The sequence below is a fragment of the Berghia stephanieae genome, chromosome 15 (genome assembly GCF_034508935.2).
Source record: "Berghia stephanieae isolate SIO BIC M18660-M18661 chromosome 15, UCSD_Bste_1.3, whole genome shotgun sequence".
NCBI classification, from domain to species: Eukaryota; Metazoa; Mollusca; class Gastropoda; order Nudibranchia; family Aeolidiidae; genus Berghia; species Berghia stephanieae.
Genome location: NC_088374.1, coordinates 24,066,741 through 24,087,469, shown reverse-complemented (window position 1 = coordinate 24,087,469; position 20,729 = coordinate 24,066,741). Strand labels below are relative to the sequence as shown.

The 20,729-nt window shown below is 40.0% G+C and overlaps 2 protein-coding genes across 4 annotated transcripts in view; both read right to left on the bottom strand.

Annotated features, from left to right (window-relative positions):
- LOC144960520 (uncharacterized) overlaps positions 1-20,078 on the bottom strand; it is a 33,840-nt gene extending 13,762 nt beyond the window's left edge. Inside the window, exons 1-6 of one of the 2 annotated variants that reach the window (XM_078893703.1) lie at positions 19,982-20,078; positions 16,943-17,051; positions 15,795-15,892; positions 10,776-10,875; positions 5,777-5,887; positions 1,462-1,521 (exon numbers count right to left, since the gene is read on the bottom strand). In XM_078893703.1, coding sequence (XP_078749829.1) covers positions 1,462-1,521; positions 5,777-5,887; positions 10,776-10,875; positions 15,795-15,892; positions 16,943-17,051; positions 19,982-19,984 — 481 coding nt within the window. In that variant the 5' untranslated portion in view covers positions 19,985-20,078. The remainder of the gene's footprint in view (positions 1-1,461; positions 1,522-5,776; positions 5,888-10,775; positions 10,876-15,794; positions 15,893-16,942; positions 17,052-19,981) is intronic. The other variant, XM_078893702.1, reaches the window with a different exon arrangement.
- Positions 1-20,729, bottom strand: part of LOC144960241 (NXPE family member 4-like) — a 384,922-nt gene that overhangs the window by 288,481 nt on the left and 75,712 nt on the right. The gene's annotated exons all lie outside the window — the stretch shown is intronic.

The window sequence follows — 20,729 nt, the reverse complement described above, 5'->3', positions numbered from 1 at the left end:
GTATGGTGAAAGGGTTTGAACTGAGATGTTGCCAAATTTAGTTAAAAGGCCAATTTTTTTCTCCAAAATGAGCTTTTGTCATATATTATTAAATCGAACCTTTTTGTACATCTTCAGGAAATATCAAAGCTTAACCTCACTTCTAAATACTTTCTACAGCTAGTCAAGTTGGAAAAGCATGAAATTTGAGAAAAGTTGCTGGATACCTTTCCCATACACCTGACCATAACTTCATGAAAATCACCCGATTTACTTCAAATAAAGATTAAAATGCTCTGGAGAGCATATTCTTTCAGAATATTCCAAAAATTGCAAATCCAAAATTTTAACCTTCCGGCTGATTATGTCAAGCACTGACACAATTATTTTTCTAGTTATAGAAGACACAATCTCCAATGATGACCTGAGAACGAGAGCTGAAGTTGAGTCTCTGGAGAGTCTGATTAAAAGGAGACGATGGCAATTGTTGGGGAATGTCTATGGCAGACCTGATGACTTTACTACGATGGACACTCCAAGGAAAGAGGAAGCGGGGCCGATCCAAGGAGACTTGGAGACGTACCGTAGAGAGGAACCTACACCAGAATGTCCCTCGAGATGACGCCCAACAATAGTTGCTGACAAGACCAGGTGGAGATCCCCTGCATCGCATTAGCTGCCAGCAGGCCCGGAGAGGATTGAGTGAGTGATAGCCCACCAGTTGGTAGATCGCTCGCTTCACAAACAAAGGGACTTAGATTGATCCTTGGTAAAGTCGATATTTTATCCGACCCCCTACCCCACCGACCACCCAGCAGTGATTGGCTAGCTTGGTCTGTTTGATCTGGTGGAAGTACTTTGCGATAAACTCACGTCCTATCCAAAGGGTAGCAAGCGACGTGTAAATATATTAAGGTCCGATATCCGAGATGGTTTACAATTCATCTCATTATTTCATCTCATTGTTCATTCTCTCTCTCTCTCTCTCTCTCTCTCTCTCTCTCTCTCTCTCTCTCTCTCTCTCTCTCTCTATCACTCCCTTTCTCTTCCCTTCCACGAACACACACACACACATACACACAAACACAAACACACACATATTTACCTATAATATTTTAACTTGACAATCCAATACATATAAAATATTTCGTGTTTACTTTAACCCTCTCCTTACCTACCATAGGTAAATCGTCAACCAGCACTTTTATCATTCAGAATTCTTTTGTAAATCACACAATTTAGATAAAAATGTTTCATATTATCTATTAAAACATGATACTGTGTTGTAGAGTTCATTTTGCTGATCAATATTATGCTAAGGATGTGTTTGTTGCTGTTCTGTTTGCGTAAGAAAAAAAAAATTGTCTTGCGTGGGTGTGAAATTTGGGGAAAAACAAAAAACAAAAACAAAAACACAAACAAACAAAAATTAAAACCAAAGTAATGAACAAATTATAATGTGATTCTATTCCTCAATCTTACCTCTTATAGTTGTTTTTCCGATGTAAATAGGCGGTGTTCTATGGGTGCTGGGAATCATATCTGAAAATGTATATAACATCAAGGGTTGTATTTCAATATTTGTGTAGCTATATGGTCTGTGCGCCTATGTGGTCTGTGTGACTATGTGGTCTGTGTGGCTATGTGGTCTGTGTGGCTATGTGGTCTGTGTGGCTATGTGGTCTGTGTGGCTATGTGGTCTGTGTGGCTATGTGGTCTGTGTGGCTATGTGGTCTGGGTGGCTATGTGGTCTGTGTGACTATGTGGTCTGTGTGGCTATGTGGTCTGTGTGGCTATGTGGTCTGTGTGACTATGTGGTCTGTGCGCCTATGTGGTCTGTGTGACTATGTGGTCTGTGTGGCTATGTGGTCTGTGTGGCTATGTGGTCTGGGTGGCTATGTGGTCTGTGTGGCTATGTGGTCTGTGTGGCTATGTGGTCTGTGTGGCTATGTGGTCTGTGTGGCTATGTGGTCTGTGCGGCTATGTGGTCTGTGTGGCTATGTGGTCTGTGTGGCTATGTGGTCTGTGTGGCTATGTGGTCTGTGTGGCTATGTGGTCTGTGCGGCTATGTGGTCTGTGCGGCTATGTGGTGTGTGACTATGTGGTATGTGCGGCTAGGTGGTATGTGGTATGTGTGGCTATGTGGTATGTGCGGCTATGTGATCTGTGCGGCTATGTGGTCTGTGTGGCTATGTGGTTTGTGCGGCTATGTGGTCTGTGTGGCTATGTAGTCTGTGTGGCTATGTGGTCTGTGCGGCTATGTGTCTATGGGTTCTGTGTGGCTATGTGTTTTGTGTGACTAAGTGGTATGTGTGGCTAGGTGGTATGTGGTATGTGTGGATATGTGGTCTGTGTGGATATGTGGTCTGTGTGGATATGTGGTCTGTGTGGATATGTGGTCTGTGCGGCTATGTGGTCTGTGTGGCTATGTGGTCTGTGTGGCTATGTTGTCTGAGCGGCTATGTGGTCTGTGTGGCTATGTGGTCTGTGTGGCTATGTGGTATGTGTAGCTATGTGGTCTGTGTGGATATGTGGTCTGTGTGGATATGTGGTCTGTGTGGATATGTGGTCTGTGTGGATATGTGGTATGTGTGGATAAGTTGTCTGTGTGGATATGTGGTATGTGTGGCTATGTGGTCTGTGTGGATATGTGGTCTGTGTGGATATATGGTATGTGTGGATATGTGGTCTGTGTGGATATGTGGTATGTGTAGATATATGGTCTGTGTGGATATGTGGTCTGTGCGGCTATGTGGTCTGTGTGGCTATGTGGTCTGTGTGGCTATGTTGTCTGAGCGGCTATGTGGTCTGTGTGGCTATGTGGTCTGTGTGGCTATGTGGTCTGTGTGGCTATGTGGTATGTGTGGATATGTGGTCTGTGTGGATATGTGGTATGTGTGGATATGTGGTATGTGTGGAAATGTGGTATGTGGTATGTTTGGATATGTGGTCTGTGTGGATATGTGGTCTCTGTGGATATGGGGTATGTGTGGATATGTGGTCAGTGTGGATATGTGGTATGTGTGGATATGTGGTCTATGTGGATATGTGGTATGTGTGGATATGTGGTATGTGTGGAAATGTGGTATGTGGTATGTGTGGATATGTGGTCAGTGTGGATATGTGGTATGTGTGGATATGTGGTCTGTGTGGATATGTGGTATGTGTGGATATGTGGTATGTGTGGAAATGTGGTATGTGGTATGTTTGGATATGTGGTCTGTGTGGATATGTGGTCTCTGTGGATATGTGGTATGTGTGGATATGTGGTCAGTGTGGCTATGTGGTATGTGTGGATATGTGGTCTGTGTGGATATGTGGTATGTGTGGATATGTGGTATGTGTGGAAATGTGGTATGTGGTATGTGTGGATATGTGGTCTGTGTGGATATGTGGTCTCTGTGGATATGTGGTATGTGTGGATATGTGGTCAGTGTGGATATGTGGTATGTGTGGATATGTGGTCTGTGTGGATATGTGGTCTGTGTGGCTATGTGGTATGTGTGGATATGTGGTCTGTGTGGATATGTGGTCTGTGTGGATATGTGGTCTGTGTGGATATGTGGTCTGTGTGGATATGTGGTCTGTGTGGATATGTGGTATGTGTAGATATGTGGTCTGTGTGGCTATGTGGTATGTGTGGATATGTGGTATGTGTTGATATGTGGTCTGTGTGGATATGTGGTATGTGTAGATATGTGGTATGTGTAGATATATGGTCTGTGTGGATATGTGGTATGTGTGGATATGTGGTATGTGTAGATATATGGTCTGTGTGGATATGTGGTCTATGTGGATATTTGGTATATGTAGATATATGGTCTGTGTGGATATGTGGTCTGTGTGGATATTTGGTCAGTGTGGATATGTGGTCTGTGTGGATATGTGGTATGTGTGGATATGTGGTCTGTGTGGCTATGTGGTATGTGTGGATATGTGTATGTGTGGATATGGTCTGTGTGGATATGTGGTATGTGTAGATATATGGTCTGTGTGAATATGTGGTATGTGTAGATATGTGGTATGTGTAGATATATGGTCTGTGTGGATATGTGGTCATGTGGATATTGGTATGTGTAGATATATGGTCTGTGTGGATATGTGGTCTGTGGGATATTGGTCAGTGTGGATATGTGGTATGTGTGGATATGTGGTCTGTGTGGATATGTGGTCTGTGTGGCTATGTGGTATGTGTGGATATGTGGTATTTGTGGATATGTGGTACGTGTGGATATATGGTATGTGTGGATATGTGGTCTGTGGGGATATGTGGTCTGTGTGGATATGTGGTATGTGTGGATATGTGGTCTGTGAGGATATGTGGTATGTGTGGATATGTGGTATGTGTGGAAATGTGGTCTGTGTGGATATGTGGTCTTTGTGGATATGTGGTATGTGTGGATATGTGGTATGTGTGGAAATGTGGTATGTGGTATGTTTGGATATGTGGTCTGTGTGGATATGTGGTCTTGTGGATATGTGGTATGTGTTGGATATGTGGTCAGTGTGGATATGTGGTATGTGTGGATATGTGGTCTGTGTGGATAATGTGGTCTGTGTGGCTATGTGGTATTGTGTGGATATGTGGTCTGTGTGGATATGTGGTCTGTGTGGATATGTGGTCTGTGTGGATATGTGGTCTGTGTGGATATGTGGTCTGTGTGGATATGTGGTCTGTGTGGATATGTGGTATGTGTGGATATGTGGTCTGTGTGGATATGTGGTATGTGTGGATATGTGGTATGTGTTGATATGTGGTCTGTGTGGATATGTGGTATGTGTAGATATGTGGTATGTGTAGATATATGGTCTGTGTGGATATGTGGTATGTGTGGATATGTGGTATGTGTAGATATATGGTCTTCGTGGATATGTGGTCTGTGTGGATATTTGGTCAGTGTGGATATGTGGTCTGTGTGGATATGTGGTATGTGTGGATATGTGGTCTGTGTGCCTATGTGGTATGTGTGGATATGTGGTATGTGTAGATATATGGTCTGTGTGGATATGTAGTCTATGTGGATATTTGGTATGTGTAGATATATGGTCTGTGTGGATATGTGGTCTGTGTGGATATTTGGTCAGTGTGGATATGTGGTCTGTGTGGATATGTGGTATGTGTGGATATGTGGTCTGTGTGGCTATGTGGTATGTGTGGATATGTGGTATGTGTGGATATGTGGTCTGTGTGGATATGTGGTATGTGTAGATATATGGTCTGTGTGAATATGTGGTATGTGTGGATATGAGGTATGTGTAGATATATGGTCTGTATGGATATGTGGTCTATGTGGATATTTGGTATGTGTAGATATATGGTCTGTGTGGATATGTGGTCTGTGTGGATATTTGGTCAGTGTGGATATGTGGTCTGTGTGGATATGTGGTATGTGTAGATATCTGGTATGTGTGGATATGTGGTATGTGTGGATATTTGGTCAGTGTGGATATGTGGTCTGTGTGGATATGTGGTCTGTGTGGATATGTGGTCTGTGTAGATATGTGGTCTGTGTGGCTATGCGGTATGTGTGGATATGTGGTCTGTGTAGATATGTGGTCTGTGTGGATATGTGGTCTGTGTGGATATTTGATATGTGTGGATATGTGGTCTGTGTGGATATGTGGTCTGTGTGGCTATGTGGTCTGTGTGGATATGTGGTCTGTGTGGATATGTGTGATGAAAATGGATGATGATGATGATGATGATGATGATGATGATGATGATGATGATGATGATGATGATGATGATGATGACATTGATGATAACGGTGATGAGAGTGATAATGAAAATACTTACATTGCATCACAGGAATACGAAGTTCCTGTTTCGTTGGATCTTCTACAACGAAGACTTTAGATATTTCCGAATTGCGAAGCTGACTCACGTCACATTTTGGGTCACCGCCGTCTGAAATGGTTTTAACTTCATGTTGATAATAGATATGAGATCAAATATTTAAAAAAGATATTATTTTGATATTAGCATTGCTGCTTATTAGACCTATTCTATTATTCCTGATGAGACAGTGGTAAGAAGGGCTCTGCGATGGACACCCCAAGGAAAGATACGCGAGGCCACCCCAATGATATTTAATTTAGAAATGTGACGTAGAGAGGGACATAAAATAGAGAAGTCTGTCCCTTGAGATGGCCCCAAAGATATCTGCTGACAGGATCAGGTGGAGATCCCTTGCATCGCCTCATGTGCTAGTAGGCACGGAGATGATTACTCGATTTCACGGATTATCTGTGCTCAATACGCTTCAGAATATTTCATTTAACACCCCAGCAGGCCATATAGAATAATACTTTAATGTCATATTATTGTAACAGTGCCTATTAGTAGAAGTAGTAGTAGTAGTAGTAGTAGTAGTAGTAGTAGTTTTAAGTGAAAGAGCTATACAGGTTCAGACCCCACTATACCTCTGTTTTGTCGACTACAAAAAAGCTTTTGATAGAGTACGCCACGAAGAAATACTAAAACAACTGCACTCCATTGGCGCTGATGAGAAAGACCTCAGACTCATGCAAACATTATACTACACCCAGCAGGCATCTATCAAAATCGGAAACTCTACAGGAAATTCCATTCCTATTAAGAAAGGAGTCCGTCAAGGGTGTGTTGCCTCACCAGATCTGTTTAATCTATACCAAGAAACAATCATGAGGGGCATAAATAATATGGAGGGAATAAAAGTGGGAGGTCACAACATAAATAATATAAGATACGCAGACGATACGGTACTCATTGCAACATCAGAAATCCAACTTCAAAAGATTGTTGACAAAGTGGTAGTAGATAGTGAAGCCAAGGGAATGGAAGTGAATATCACCAAAACGGAATGCATGGTAATACAGAAAAACCCCGAAAACAACAACACCTGCAATATAACGATTCACGGCGAGCAACTTACCAACGTAGAAAGTTTTAAATACCTAGGTTCAATAGTGACAACAGATGGAAGATGTAACCGAGACATACGAGCAAGAATAACTCAAGCCAAACAGGCCTTCATGGACCTGGGAAACATTTTGAAAAACAAACAGATGTCGTTCGGGATTAGATTCCGAGTCTTGAAGTGCTACGTGTGGCCAATCTTGTTATACGGATGCGAAAGCTGGACTACAAATGCAGAAACACAAAAGAACATTGAAGCTTTTGAAATGTGGTGCTTGAGAAGGATGCAGAGAATATCGTATACTGCACACAAAACGAACGAAGAAGTGCTAAAACAAACATACCAACAAAGGAAACTAATGCCCTTAATAGTGGATCGACAACTATCCTTTTTCGGACACATAGTAAGGAAAGATAAGAATGAATACCTGGCAAGTTGTGGAAAAATACCTGGTAAACGCGCCCGGGGAGACAAAGAAAAACACTCATAGACCAACTGAAGGGCTTCACCAGCCTAACAATCCAAGAGCTGTTTGAAAAGGCAAGAGACAGGGAGGAATGGAGAGAGATAATTCATGCAGTATCCGAAGCCTGGACCAGGCATGGAACCTAGAAGAAGAAGAAGTAGTAGTAGTAGTAGTAGTAGTGGTAGTAGTAGTAGTAGTAGTAGTAGTAGTAGTAGTAGTAGTAGTAGTAGTAGTAGTAGTAGTAGTGGTAGTAGTAGTATTAGTAGTAGTAGTAGTAATAATAATATTAGTTGTAGTAATAGTAGTAGTAGTAGTAGTAGTAGTAGTAGTAGTAGTAGTAGTAGTAGTAGTAGTAGTAGTAGTAGTAGTAGTAGTAGTAGTAGTAGTAGTGGTAGTAGTAGTAGTATTAGTAGTAGTAGTAGTAATAATAATATTAGTTGTAGTAATAGTAGTAGTAGTAGTAGTAGTAGTAGTAGTAGTAGTAGTAGTAGTAGTAGTAGTAGTAGTAGTAGTAGTAGTAGTAGTAGAAATAATAATATGAGTTGTAGTTATAGCAGCAGTAATAGTAGTAGTAGTAGTAGTAGTGGTAGTAGTAGTAGTAGTAGTGGTAGTAGTAGTAGTAGTAGTAGTAGTAGTAGTAGTAGTAGTAGTAGTAGTAGTAGTAGTAGTAGTAGTAGTAGTAGTAGTAGTAGTAATAGTAGAAGTAGTAGTAGTTGTTGTAATAGTAATAGTAGTAGTAGTAATAGTAGTAGTAGTAGTAGTAGTAGTAGTAGTAGTAGTAGTAGTAGTAGTAGTAGTAGTAATAGTAGAAGTAGTAGTTGTTGTTGTAATAGTAATAGTAGTAGTAGTAATAGTAGTTGTAGTAGTAGAAGTAGTAGTAGTTGTTGTAATAGTAATAGTAGTAGTAGTAGTAGTAGTAGTAGTAGTAGTAGTAGTAGTAGTAGTAGTAGTAGTAGTAGTAGTAGTAGTAGAAGTAGTAGTAGTTGTTGTAATAGTAATAGTAGTAGTAGTAGTAGTAGTAGTAGTAGTAGTAGTAGTAGTAGTAGTAGTAGTAGTAGTAGTAGTAGTAGTAGTAGTAGTAGTAGTAGTAGTAGTAGTAGTAGTAGTAGTAGTAGTAGTAGTAGTAGTAGTAGTAGTAGTAGAAGTAGTAGTAGTTGTTGTAATAGTAATAGTAGTAGTAGTAATAGTAGTAGTAGTAGTAGAAGTAGTAGTAGTTGTTGTAATAGTAATAGTAGTAGTAGTAATAGTAGTTGTAGTAGTAGTAGCAACGCTCGAAGTCCGAATGCCACTTGATGAGAATTGTGATTCAGTCATAGTCGATAAATATTGCTGCTCTCTCCATCCATGTTGTTAATTGTTTCCATTGGTCGCGGTCCTGGGCCAGAGTTTTGAGCTGTCAAGATCTTGTTGTGACTTTAGTACGGAGGTCACTGCAGTATTTCTTAGTTCTTCAGGGATTAATTTGGCCTCATCTGATCCAGAAATTTCTGATATGTAGAGAGATCCTGGTTCATTGTCTATTAGTCGTCCTTAACACTTTTGTAATATTCGTCGGTCTCCTTATTAAGGTATTCAATTCTACCTGAATGTAGTTGGGCATCTCGTCCACGACGACTTAACCAAGATACGGTGTCGGGACCACAAATATCCATCATCAACCATCATCAACGATTGTGCCACTGAATAACCTTAAAATAACCTGACTTTTGAAACAAGACGAGAACCCTTATCACTTACATATATCGAGCCCAACACATTTAATAATAATAAACAGTTCTTTCATCTCTTTGTATTTATTAAGCAAGTTATTTTTATTGTGCCCAATAACACACGATCTTGCACGATGTGATATTGCACGATAAAAATATAACGAGTTAAATTAATAGAAAGAAATGAAAGAATACGTTTTTCCCCCGCTCCAAATAAATCTTTAAAGATATTTTGTAACCAAATGGTACGATATTAATACTTCTATTAACCATAATTTCTATCTTTCTCCTTCTGCTTGAATGTCAATTTGACCCAAAACTACAAACGTAGGATTTGTATTCATGGGCACCAAAATATTATTTATAATTATCAATCAACTGTTTTTTTTTTAAAACCTTATTTCACACTAACCAGATGTGCGAAAATATTCTGTAATCGTTTTTTATTCAATGCGTTCAAAGCATTATTCAGCGATTACGTATTTACCAAGAAATGGTAGGATTTTCAAAAACGAGAGATGTGGAGTAAAAACTTATCCGACTCATAACATACGGAAATACATGTGTTTGTTTTGCTATAAATCTAAAAAAAAAAGTGTGGCACACATTTTTCGTTTCGGATAGGACTGTAATTTGTTGCTTTTTGTTGCCCAAAAGTTACCAAAATACTGGCGCATTAATATTGGCATCGTTGCCACCAAAATAATCGCAAAACATTCACTGCCGTTAACGTCAAAGATATCCATATATGCCGATAGAGTAAACCTAAACATAGGGGGGGGGGGGGAAGGGGGCAGCGTGGCATAGCAGTGCGGTCTTTGCTTCGTACCCGAAAAGCACGGAGTTCGATCCCCCGCCGCTACGCTGTGTGGCTTTGAGCAGCATATCAATATTCAGACTAAGATATTATTTAAGAGTCATTGCTTTGAAGATATCGGGTAAAGACATTGCACAGAAACAAATAGAACAGAATGCATCGGATATGATATATATTGTATATAACAAATTGAATATAAAAGATAAATAAAATAAATAAATAAATAAGTGAAATAAAATTCACTTTATTCATCCGATAGGGGAAATGTTTCTCTAGGGTCTATTCCAAGGGAAGACAGGAACAACTCATGCGCCAGCCACAATGCAGGGCCGAAAACTGAGCTAGGGCAAAGTGACTTGCGGCGGGTGATCGAACTCTGTACCTTTTGGGTATGAAGCAAAGACCTTACCGCTGAGCCACGCAGCCCCTAAAGGAAGGACCATGTAGTTTGATCAAAACGGTGTGTATATTACATACGATAAACTAAATGGTATGCAACTGTTGGATAAGACAATTAGAGAGAATAATACAATTGATTAAACGCTTTGAATTAATCCAATGAAGAACACCGCAATTAATAACACAACTTGAAGACACAATGAATGAAAAAAATATACTAATCAAACTCCATGAAATAATGGAGCATAAATCAATAAACAAGATTTCTTGAATAAAGCAAACGGCTTGATAAAGATTGAACAAGGCATAATAATAAATTAACACAATTGACCATACTCACCCTCTTTTTCGTATTTACTAGCCATAATGCAAATGTAATATAATAAATTTCCCTTTTTCATCTACGTTTACCTTAAGACGACTAAAGTCCGAAAAAATAGTTTACTTTGTTTTATGTCATTTTTATATTAAGTCATTTTTACTCATTTTTTAACTTAACAACTTACATGTGGAAATGATAGCCAGAAGTTCGTCCTTCTTTGGAAACATAAGAAATCGTTCGTCATAGCCACCGCTTTTGTACGTTCTCTGCAGCAGGTTATGCGTCTAAAGTAGAGAGATATGAAGGAGAGATACAAAAAGAGAAAGGAAACGAGAGATGAAACGAGAGAGTTATATATATATATATATATATATATATATATATATATATATATATATATATATATATATATAACATGACTGGATTCACTCACTTATATGGTCGAAACACATGTTTCTGTGGCTTCTATCCACGACTTCACAGAATCGGAAGTAAAGATGCAAAAATAGCAACTATGACCCCAAGATGGAATAATCACTGTACGGACATAGTATGCCGACTGAAGACGTGGATAGAAGCCACAGAAACATGTGTTTCGGCCATATAAGTGAGTGAATCCATTCATATTTTATATTAGCTCTAACCAACGTTATCGAGCACTCTCGTACCTACAAATACACACCGACAATCATAAATATAAAATATAAATGGATTCACTCACTTATATGGCCGAAACACATGTTTCTGTGGCTTCCATCCACGTCTTCAGTCGGCATATTATTTCCGTAGAATGATTATTCCATTTGGGATCATTGTTGATATTCTTGTTTCTTTACTTCCGTTGTGATGTTGGTTTAGCGGGGATTGGTGTTGATATGTAGTGACCTGTTGTAGTGTGTTCTCATTGCGTGTATGTGCATGTGTGCGTGTGTGTGAGTGTGTTGTGTGTGGTGTATACATAATGTGTGTGTTTGATGTGTTGTGGAATGTGGTTGCGTGGGGAAGGGGGGGGAGGGGGTTGTTGGTTAGAATAGGGCCGGGAGGTGGGGGGGGGGGGGAAGGGGGAGAGGGACGGTTATTTAACCTTTTGTGTTTTGAGCTTAAGTTTATTGGAGTGTCTGCACATTGTCATTAGTTCTGATCTTTTGTTTAAAGTATTATTGTTTCTTGTTCTGTAATAGTATTTCCAGTTATTCTGTCAAGCACAGGTTGCATTTTCTGGCATCGCATCTGTAGGGGCTGCTTTGTCTGACAATCTCCCAGGTTTTTGTTGGTGTTATATTGGTGTTTATTTGTTCCCAATAGTGCATTGTTAATTTGGTGCTTTTTGTTTTGCTTTCGTGCGTTATGGAGGCCTTGTGATTGTTGTATCTTGTTTTGAATGGTGGTTCTGTGCTGCCGATATATTGTGCTACGTTGTTGTCCGTGGCTATGGTGGCTTTGTAGACTATTTTGTGGTAATTGGCCTTTTCTCTTGGTCCATTTTTTGGCAGTTGGTCCTTGATCTGGTTCGTGATGTAGATGCCCACTAGTTTGCACACCTCAGCGCCGTCGTATGCACCCATAGTGACGTCAAATTGGCCTTTTTTTCTTGGTCCATTGCGGACAACATCGTAGCCTAATATATCGGCAGCACAGAACCCCCATTCAAAACAAGAAAATAACAAGGCCTCCATAACACACGAAAGCAAAGCAAAACTCACCAAATTAGCAATGGACTATTGGGAACAAATAAACACCAATAAAGCAGCATCAATACCCTGGGAGATTGTCAGGCAAAGCAGCCCCGACAGATGCGCTGCCAGGAAATGAAACCTGTGCCTGACAGAGAAATTGGAAATACTATTACACAACCACAGAAACAATAATACCTTAAACAAAAGATCAGAACTAATGACAATGTGCAGACACTCCAATAAATTCAAGCTCAAAACACAAAAGGTTAAATAACCCTCCCCCCCCCCTTCCCCCCCCCTTCCCCCCCCCCCCACCACCCGGCCTATTCTACCCAAAAAAACCCCTCCCCCTCCCTCCCCCTCCCCTCCCCCACGCAACCACATTCCACAACAATTCAAACACACACATGTATACATAACACACAACACACACACAAGCACACACACACGCACACATACACATACACGCAATGAGAACACACTACGACATGTCACTATACATCAACACCAATCCCCACCAAACCAACATCACAACGGAAGTTAAGATAAAATTATATTAACAATGATCCCAAATGGAATAATCATTCTACGAACATGACTGAAGACGTGGGTGGAAGCCACAGAAACATGTGTTTCGGCCATATAAGTGAGTGAATCCATTTATATTTTATATTAGCTCTAACCAACGTCATCGAGTACTCTCGTACCTACAAGTACCCACCAACACTCATAAATATATATATATATATATATATATATATATATATAATATATATATAGAGAGAGAGAGAGAGAGAGAGAGAGAGAGAGAGAGCTGCGAGGATAACGCAATCATTATCAGAGTGCAATAGGATCATCTAGGTAGGTGAGTACAGCAGAATAATAAAGAAAAACAGCCTCAGAGCGCGTTACAATGGGGTCCTCAGCCAACAACAAAACTTAACACGTTGAACAAGACATGTTAATCTTTTGACGGACAGAGACAAAGCTGTTAACGGCCGTGTGCTCATTAAAATCTGACTATGGTAAGAGAATATGAGCAAAGCCGTTGTTTCAGGAATCAACTATGCGCCTCTCGTGGCGGGACTCAAACCCAGGACCTTCCGAGAAAAAAAGCAAAGATAAGAAAGAAGAAAAGTCACTTTATATCTATTAATCAGCTGGTTTCTACTGCTTATTGGTCGCAGCAGCAGTTTCTAATGGCGTCACACTACTATCTTATGATGATCTATCATGGCCGCAAATAGGATTCAATAGTCTGATGTCACGTCCGACCAGCAACGAGACGCTTGGTTCTAATTAAAGAAAATATGTACTTAATATTCTTCATGCCGGCTAGAACTTTTTCGCATGCCATGTGATCAGAATGTATAAAAGTCAAAATATGATCAGATTTATAATGATTTTCTCCTCTGGATACACTTTTATGCTCGTCGGAGAAATATTTCATAACGGCGTCCGCCATTGTTCCGATAGTTTTACGACTAGTTACTAAGTTACTGTGCGCCATTATGAGGGAAGTGACGTCACAACTGTTGAAGCCTATTTCTCGCAACATTCGGATGCTCCGTCATAACTCATCGCTCGATTAGATACTCTGCAGTCTCGGACTCTTTGTTACAACTCGTACATGTGGGACAGGTGGAGACTCCCGACTGATGAAGCGACGCTGTCGTCAGGCCGTTCTCGACTAAAGACAATTCGCGCACCCAGTTTCATATTTTGCTGGTACGGAAACCTGGAAAGGCTTCTACAAAGTTTCAAGGAGACTACGTCCCCGTTCCCTCTGGAGACGAATTCGTCAAAATCGACTTCCATCTCGTGTGCGCAAACCTGTCCGAAGTCAGGTAAACCAAGTACAAGGCTTTCAGAGACTTATTTTGGCTTGAAACGAGGGCACCGTCCATTATGCGCTTGAAAGTGGTTTACCCACTTCCCCTTTCTATTTCGTAAAGGAGCCAGTTGTAATCGTCTCCCACCTCACATCGGGGGCCGGGTTGCTGCCGTTGTCGGGCCCAGTATTCTATGGACTGTTGCTTCCTATTCCGACACAATGAACACAGACTTACGCAGTTTTACATCAACCTTCTTGCTCCTACCCCACTCTGGAATGCAATACTCTATGGTGGAATAGCATGGTGCTCGGGAGGAATTCTCAGAAGTGCTTGATCAGCACCCCAAGTTGTTTTCGCCAGCTTTCTCAGCAGACTATAAGGTTTTTCTACCTTCCGGGTATTGCCTTCGGGATAGATCCGATAGGTAAGTCTGCGAACCCATATACACCGAATATGAATTAAACAACATTGGTGCCAAAACAGATCCGTGAGGGTATGTATTCCTCAGTTTCCTGACTTTGCTTCTGGTGTCTCTTAGGGCGACATAGAATTGTCTTTCCTTAGAAAGAAGAGAACAACTTCAAGGTCTTTTTGCATCATATGATCTTTGCAAGCTACACCATAAGTCTTTCGCACCAGACCGTCTGTAAATACAGAATCTTTTTCTTGTTTCTGTTAGTACCCTTCTTCAATATGCTTTATACAGTCGGGTATTGACATGTTCCCTTGTGTACCTCCCTTTTCTGAAGCACACCTGCTTGGGTGGCAGGACTGAGTCAAGAATAGGCCCCAATCTATTCAGTAGTACACGATCCACAAGTTTGTATAATCAGCTCAAAAACGGTAAATGTGTGTCAGCCTTTTTGTCGGTTTACCTGGCTTTAGGATAGCAACTGCCTTATCAACTTGTGGAACCTTTAATTTTGCAAGGACGTTGGACATTGCCTCCACCAACCAGGCCTGTGCCCTGGGGCCAATATGCATCACCATATCAGAACATATGCCAACTATCGATGACGCGTTTCCGTTCTTAACATCGCTAATGGCTGCACCCATATCTCGGGGATTAAACAGGAATGCCCAATCCAACTCTTCGTCTGCAGGTAGCAAGACCTAATTTCAACGGTATGCCTTACGGACACGGAGCTCGAAGGATTGATATCTCCCTTCGGCTAAAGCAAAGACTTTTCAACTCAAACGTGAAGTTGTCCTACTGCATGGATGTGAAACTTGGAACGCATCACAGTCATGTATAAGGAGGGTACAGATTTTCGTAAACAGGTGCATGCGTAAGCTACTCAGAATAAAATGAATGGATAGAATAAACAAAGAACAAGTATGGAAAAGAACACAGCAGAAGCCAGTGGGAGAGGAAATAGGAAGTAGACGATGGAGGTGGATTGGATACACGCTTAGGAAGAATGACTCCACTAGAACAAAGAAAGTATTGGACTGGAACCCTCAGGGCTGAAGATCAAGGGGAAGGCCACGAGGAACATGGAGAAGAATTAAAGAAGCTGATATACAGAGAAGTGGTAAGACCTGGAATGAGATAAAAAAGTTAGCTCAGGATAGAGAAGGATGGAAACTGTTTGTCTGTGGCATAAATCCTGACCCAGGGTGAAAAAGGCAATGATGATGATGATGATGATAATGATGATACTGAATAAAATCATAAAATACGGGACTTACATGACTATACCACACACCCATAGAGATGAGATCAGGCTGGGGCTCCCAGGTAAATTCGATGGACGTGAAAAAGTCATCGTAAACTGGAGGAACAGCAACTGAAAAAAAAGTATTTTTTGGAAGGTAATATTGTTAATTTGAATCTTGATGATGGTGGTGATGATGATGATAATGATGATGATGATGATGATGATGATGATGATGATGACGACGATGATGATGATGATGATGATGATGATGATGATGATGATGATGATGATGATGATTATGATGATGATGATGATGATCATCATGAAGACGATGATGATTTTGATGATGAGAAAGATGATGATGGTGATGATGATGATGATGATGGTGGTTATAATGATTGTGATTACGACGACGAAGACGATGATGATGATGATGATGATGATGATGATGATGATGATGATGATGATGATGATGATGATGATGATTGCTCAGTTGGTAGAACACTCGCTTCACATGCTAAGAGACCGAGATCAATCCCTGGGTGCAGTCGAGATTTTTTTCTGCCCCCCCCCCCCCCACTCTCAACCGGAAGTGAATGGGTAGATTTGGCGGAAAGTGCTTTGATATCCAAAGTATAGCAAACAATTGCTATTGTCCGTTTCACGCTATAGAAACCGGGATAAACTCCGGCTCCATGGGGCCAATGGCTCTGGAGGACAATCTTTGTCCACATAAATCTATATCATAAATCTACATCATAAATCTATATCATAAATCTACATCATAAATATATATCATAAATCTACACCATAAATCTACATCATAAATCTATATCATAAATCTACATCATAAATCTATATCATAAATCTACATCATAAATATATATCATAAATCTACATCATAAATCTACATCATAAATCTATATCATAAATCTACATCATAAATCTATATCATAAATCTACATCATAAATCTATATCATAAATCTACATCATAAATCTATATGATAAATCTACATCATAAATCTACATCATAAATCTATATCATAAATCTACATCAAAAATCTATATCATAAATCTACATCATAAATCTATATCATAAATCTACATCATAAATCTACATCATAAATCTACATCATAAATCTATATGATAAATCTACAGTATTGAGTCAATAACTTACTGGTGTCATTGGTCCGTTTTGGTCTGAATCTTTTTGCACAGAAGTCCTTATCCATTTGACTATGGGTCACAGCCAGAAGGAGTGGTAGAATAGAAACTCCTTTCATTTCCTAAAAATATATTTTAAAAAAATGAAATAAGCCAAAAAGAAAGAATTGTAATGATAGAAGAAAAAAAAGAGAATTCCTTTCCGCCAGGACATCAGAATATGTGGCCCACCGTATCGAAGCGATATTATGTCGGGATCCACTCGGTAAGGGAAATTGAATTCATAGCCACAAATATCCACCTTGGGTTTAATTTCTGTACTTTATGGTGGAGTATAAAGACTATTTCTTGCATTGCAAAAACTTTTAAAGTCAAATTTCTCATCAATCTATCTCTAAATTCACTTTTTGAGGTCTGAATCATCCCGACATTATACCGTTTTGAGACGGAGGGTCACATATATCGTCAGAATATGTCGTGGCCTATGTATAATATAGATAATCCATCAAACCAGATGTCTGATGTCAGAAGGAATCACCCATGCTGTCCAATTGAGCTAATTGGGTGTTAATAATCTTGCCCAAGGAAAAAAATGAAAGTGACTCAAGCGGGGCTCGAACCCGGGACCTTCCGGGTCACTGTGCAATGCCTTAACCAGTCGACAACCTCCCCCCCCCCCCTCCTTGTATATAATTATAGAAATTAAAGAAAATCATTTTAGAAAAAAAAACAGCAAACATAATCAGTTTTCTTTAACCCTTTCCCGACCAGCCATTTTCAGAATTTTCCCAAAGATTTCACACCCATCCAACACAAACTCAAACAGAACAGCAACAAATACATTCTTCTGATTCGAAAGCGAGTGTCATAACAGTAGATCATAAATTTGAAGAAAAATATTTGCTATTACTATATCATAACCAAATATACAGGGTGCTTTTTCTATCTTTTTTTTTTTTTTTTTTTTGGGAGGGGGGTAATATTTCAGAGCCATTCGGCCCATGGAACCGGAGGTTATCCCACGGACAATAGCAATTGCTTGCTACCTTTTGGACATGACGCTAGTTTATCGCAAAGTACTTTCCGCCAGATCTAACAGACCCAGCTACCCATTCACTGATGGGTAGACAGGGAGATAAGAAAGAAAATATAAATCTCGACTGCACCCGGGATCGATCTCAGTCCCTTTGCATGTGAAGCGAATGGTCTACCAACTGAGCTATCGGGACCCCTAGTCCGATAAACAATTGAAATAACATAACAACTAGAAATGACAGAGAGATATCTTTTCATTTTTTTTTCGCATAGTTTTTCATCAATATTCAAATCATTTGGTGGTGAAAATTTCAGGAAGATACCCTGAGCCCTTTTAAAACAGTCGCGTTTTCTTTCCTTTTTTCTTTTGAAGGGGGCGGGGGGGGGAGGGGGAAGGGGGAAGTGGGAAGGGGGGAGGGGAGAGGGGAGAGGGGGAGGGGAAGGGGAAGGGGAGGGGAGAGGGGGAGGGGGGGAAGGGGAAGGGGAGGGGAGAGGGGAGGGGGAGAAGGGGGAAGGTGGGAGGGGAGAGGGGGAGGGGGGAGAAGGGGGAGGGGGGGAGGGGGAAGGGGGACGGGGGAAGGGGGGAAGGGGAGGGAGGAAGAGGGGGAAGGGGGGGGGACGGGGGAAGGGGGAGGGGAGGGGGGGGGAAGGGGGAAGGGGGGGGAGAAGGGGGAGGGAGAGGGGGAGAGGGAGGGGGAAAGGGGGAGGGGGAGAGAGGGGAGAAGGGGAAGGGGGGGGAGAAGGGGGAAGGGGGAGGGGGGGGGGGAGGGGAAGGAGGGGGAGAAGGGGGAAGGGCGGGGGGAGAAGGGGGGAGCAGTGTGACGGGGGGGGGGGTATATTATATAAATAAATAAATAAATAAATACATAAATAAATGGATAAATGAATAAATAAATAAATAATTTGCTTGAGTCAAATTTCTCCCACAAGCCGAAAATGGTACGTTTGAAGTAAACATAATTTCTCTGCCACATTGAAAAGAGAAAATGAGCTTTTATATAGGAATATACACTAAACGTGCTCAAAGCGCTTTAGATTGGGGCCCCTGTCTAGCCAACAGCAACATTTAACATTTAGGGCAGGAAATGACGCTTGTTAGGCGATAGTACAATTTTTTTTTCTGACAAAGACAACGCTGTTAACGGCCAGGAACTCATTTTACACCTGAGTACGGTGACTAAATGTGAGTAGAAATAGCCTTTTCTAAGGACTCAACTATACCCCGAATGAGGCTCGAACCCAATGACTTCTAATCTGGAAGCAAGTGTTATATCACTAAGCGCACATTGGCACGCATGTGCCACCTCTCCCCCCCCCCCCCCCCCCCCCCCCCCCCGCATAGTTGAGTCCTTGGAACAGAAACAACACATATAAAAACGGTTTCTTCGCAAGAACCATCAAGGAATGGAACACTCTCCCACCAGAAATCCTAGATTTTACCAACAACAACAAATTCGATCAAAACCTTTAAACATTTATCTTTTAACTCAATAACACAATGATGGAGAAAGTCACCACATAATTCTATAAAACCTGCAGTGATGGGTAGAAGGCCTTTTGCAAATAAAAAAGACGTTGAACATGAACTTGAATAGATAGATAGATACAAAGATAAAGAGATAGATAGATAGAGAGATAGGTATATATATATATATATATATATATATATATATATATATATTATATATATATATATATATATATATATATTATTTTTTAAAATATTTACCACAATGTCTGAGACTCAGTCCTGACGATGGCAAATTAAGCCTGAAACATTAATGTAGACTGTCTCAAACATTGTGGTAAATATTTTTAAAAATAATAATTCGCTCCATTACTACATGTCGAGCACTTTTCGTACCATATTTGTGTCAAACACGATTCAATATATATATATATATATATATATATATATATATATATATTATATATAATATATATATATATATATAGATAAATGATAGATGGATAGATATATAGAATATTAATAAATGATACACTTTTTAAAGCTTACCATTAACAAACAAAAAGTATCCAGTAGTAAGTTTTATTATAGTGAACTTTAAAAAACATTAGACACCGCCTTTTATCTCTCTATCCATTTCTGTCTCTCCCCCCTCTCTCTCTCTCTCTCTCTCTCTCTCTCTTTCTCTATCTTTCTATCTCGAGAGGCCCAGTTTTGATTGATTTACCCTACTATTGATAACCTCCCTACTTGAAGAATTTGGTAACTCGGTATTTTGGTCGAGTGAGTCCGATATTGAAATGTGATTTTAATGATAGTTAAACTTGAAGTTCAAGAGGTTATCCTTAGGTCATAGATCAGTCACCATAATGTAATAATAATAATAATAATAATAATAATAATAATAATAATAATAATAATAATAATAATAATAATAATAATAATAATAATAATAATAATAACAATAATAAACGGTGGAAAATAGCTTGCATTTTAGTTGTAGAGTACATTGCTCTCACCGACAGTCGGTCACGAGGTCATACTACCTGGTAAGCAGGGGTCAACGAGCTACTGCCAGTACCGTCAAAATTCCATCAAAATGATCAAATGTAATCATTTGTAATTCATTTGCGTTATAATCTTTAACTATTGTTATGTATTATATTATTTCTCTGACACTTCATCTTTATTCTCATATGATTTCTGTTTCTATGGGATAGATGTACGTCAAGTTACAATGAAAACAAAAGACCTCACATTTCAAATACTCATAAGTACACATTTACTAAATTGAATC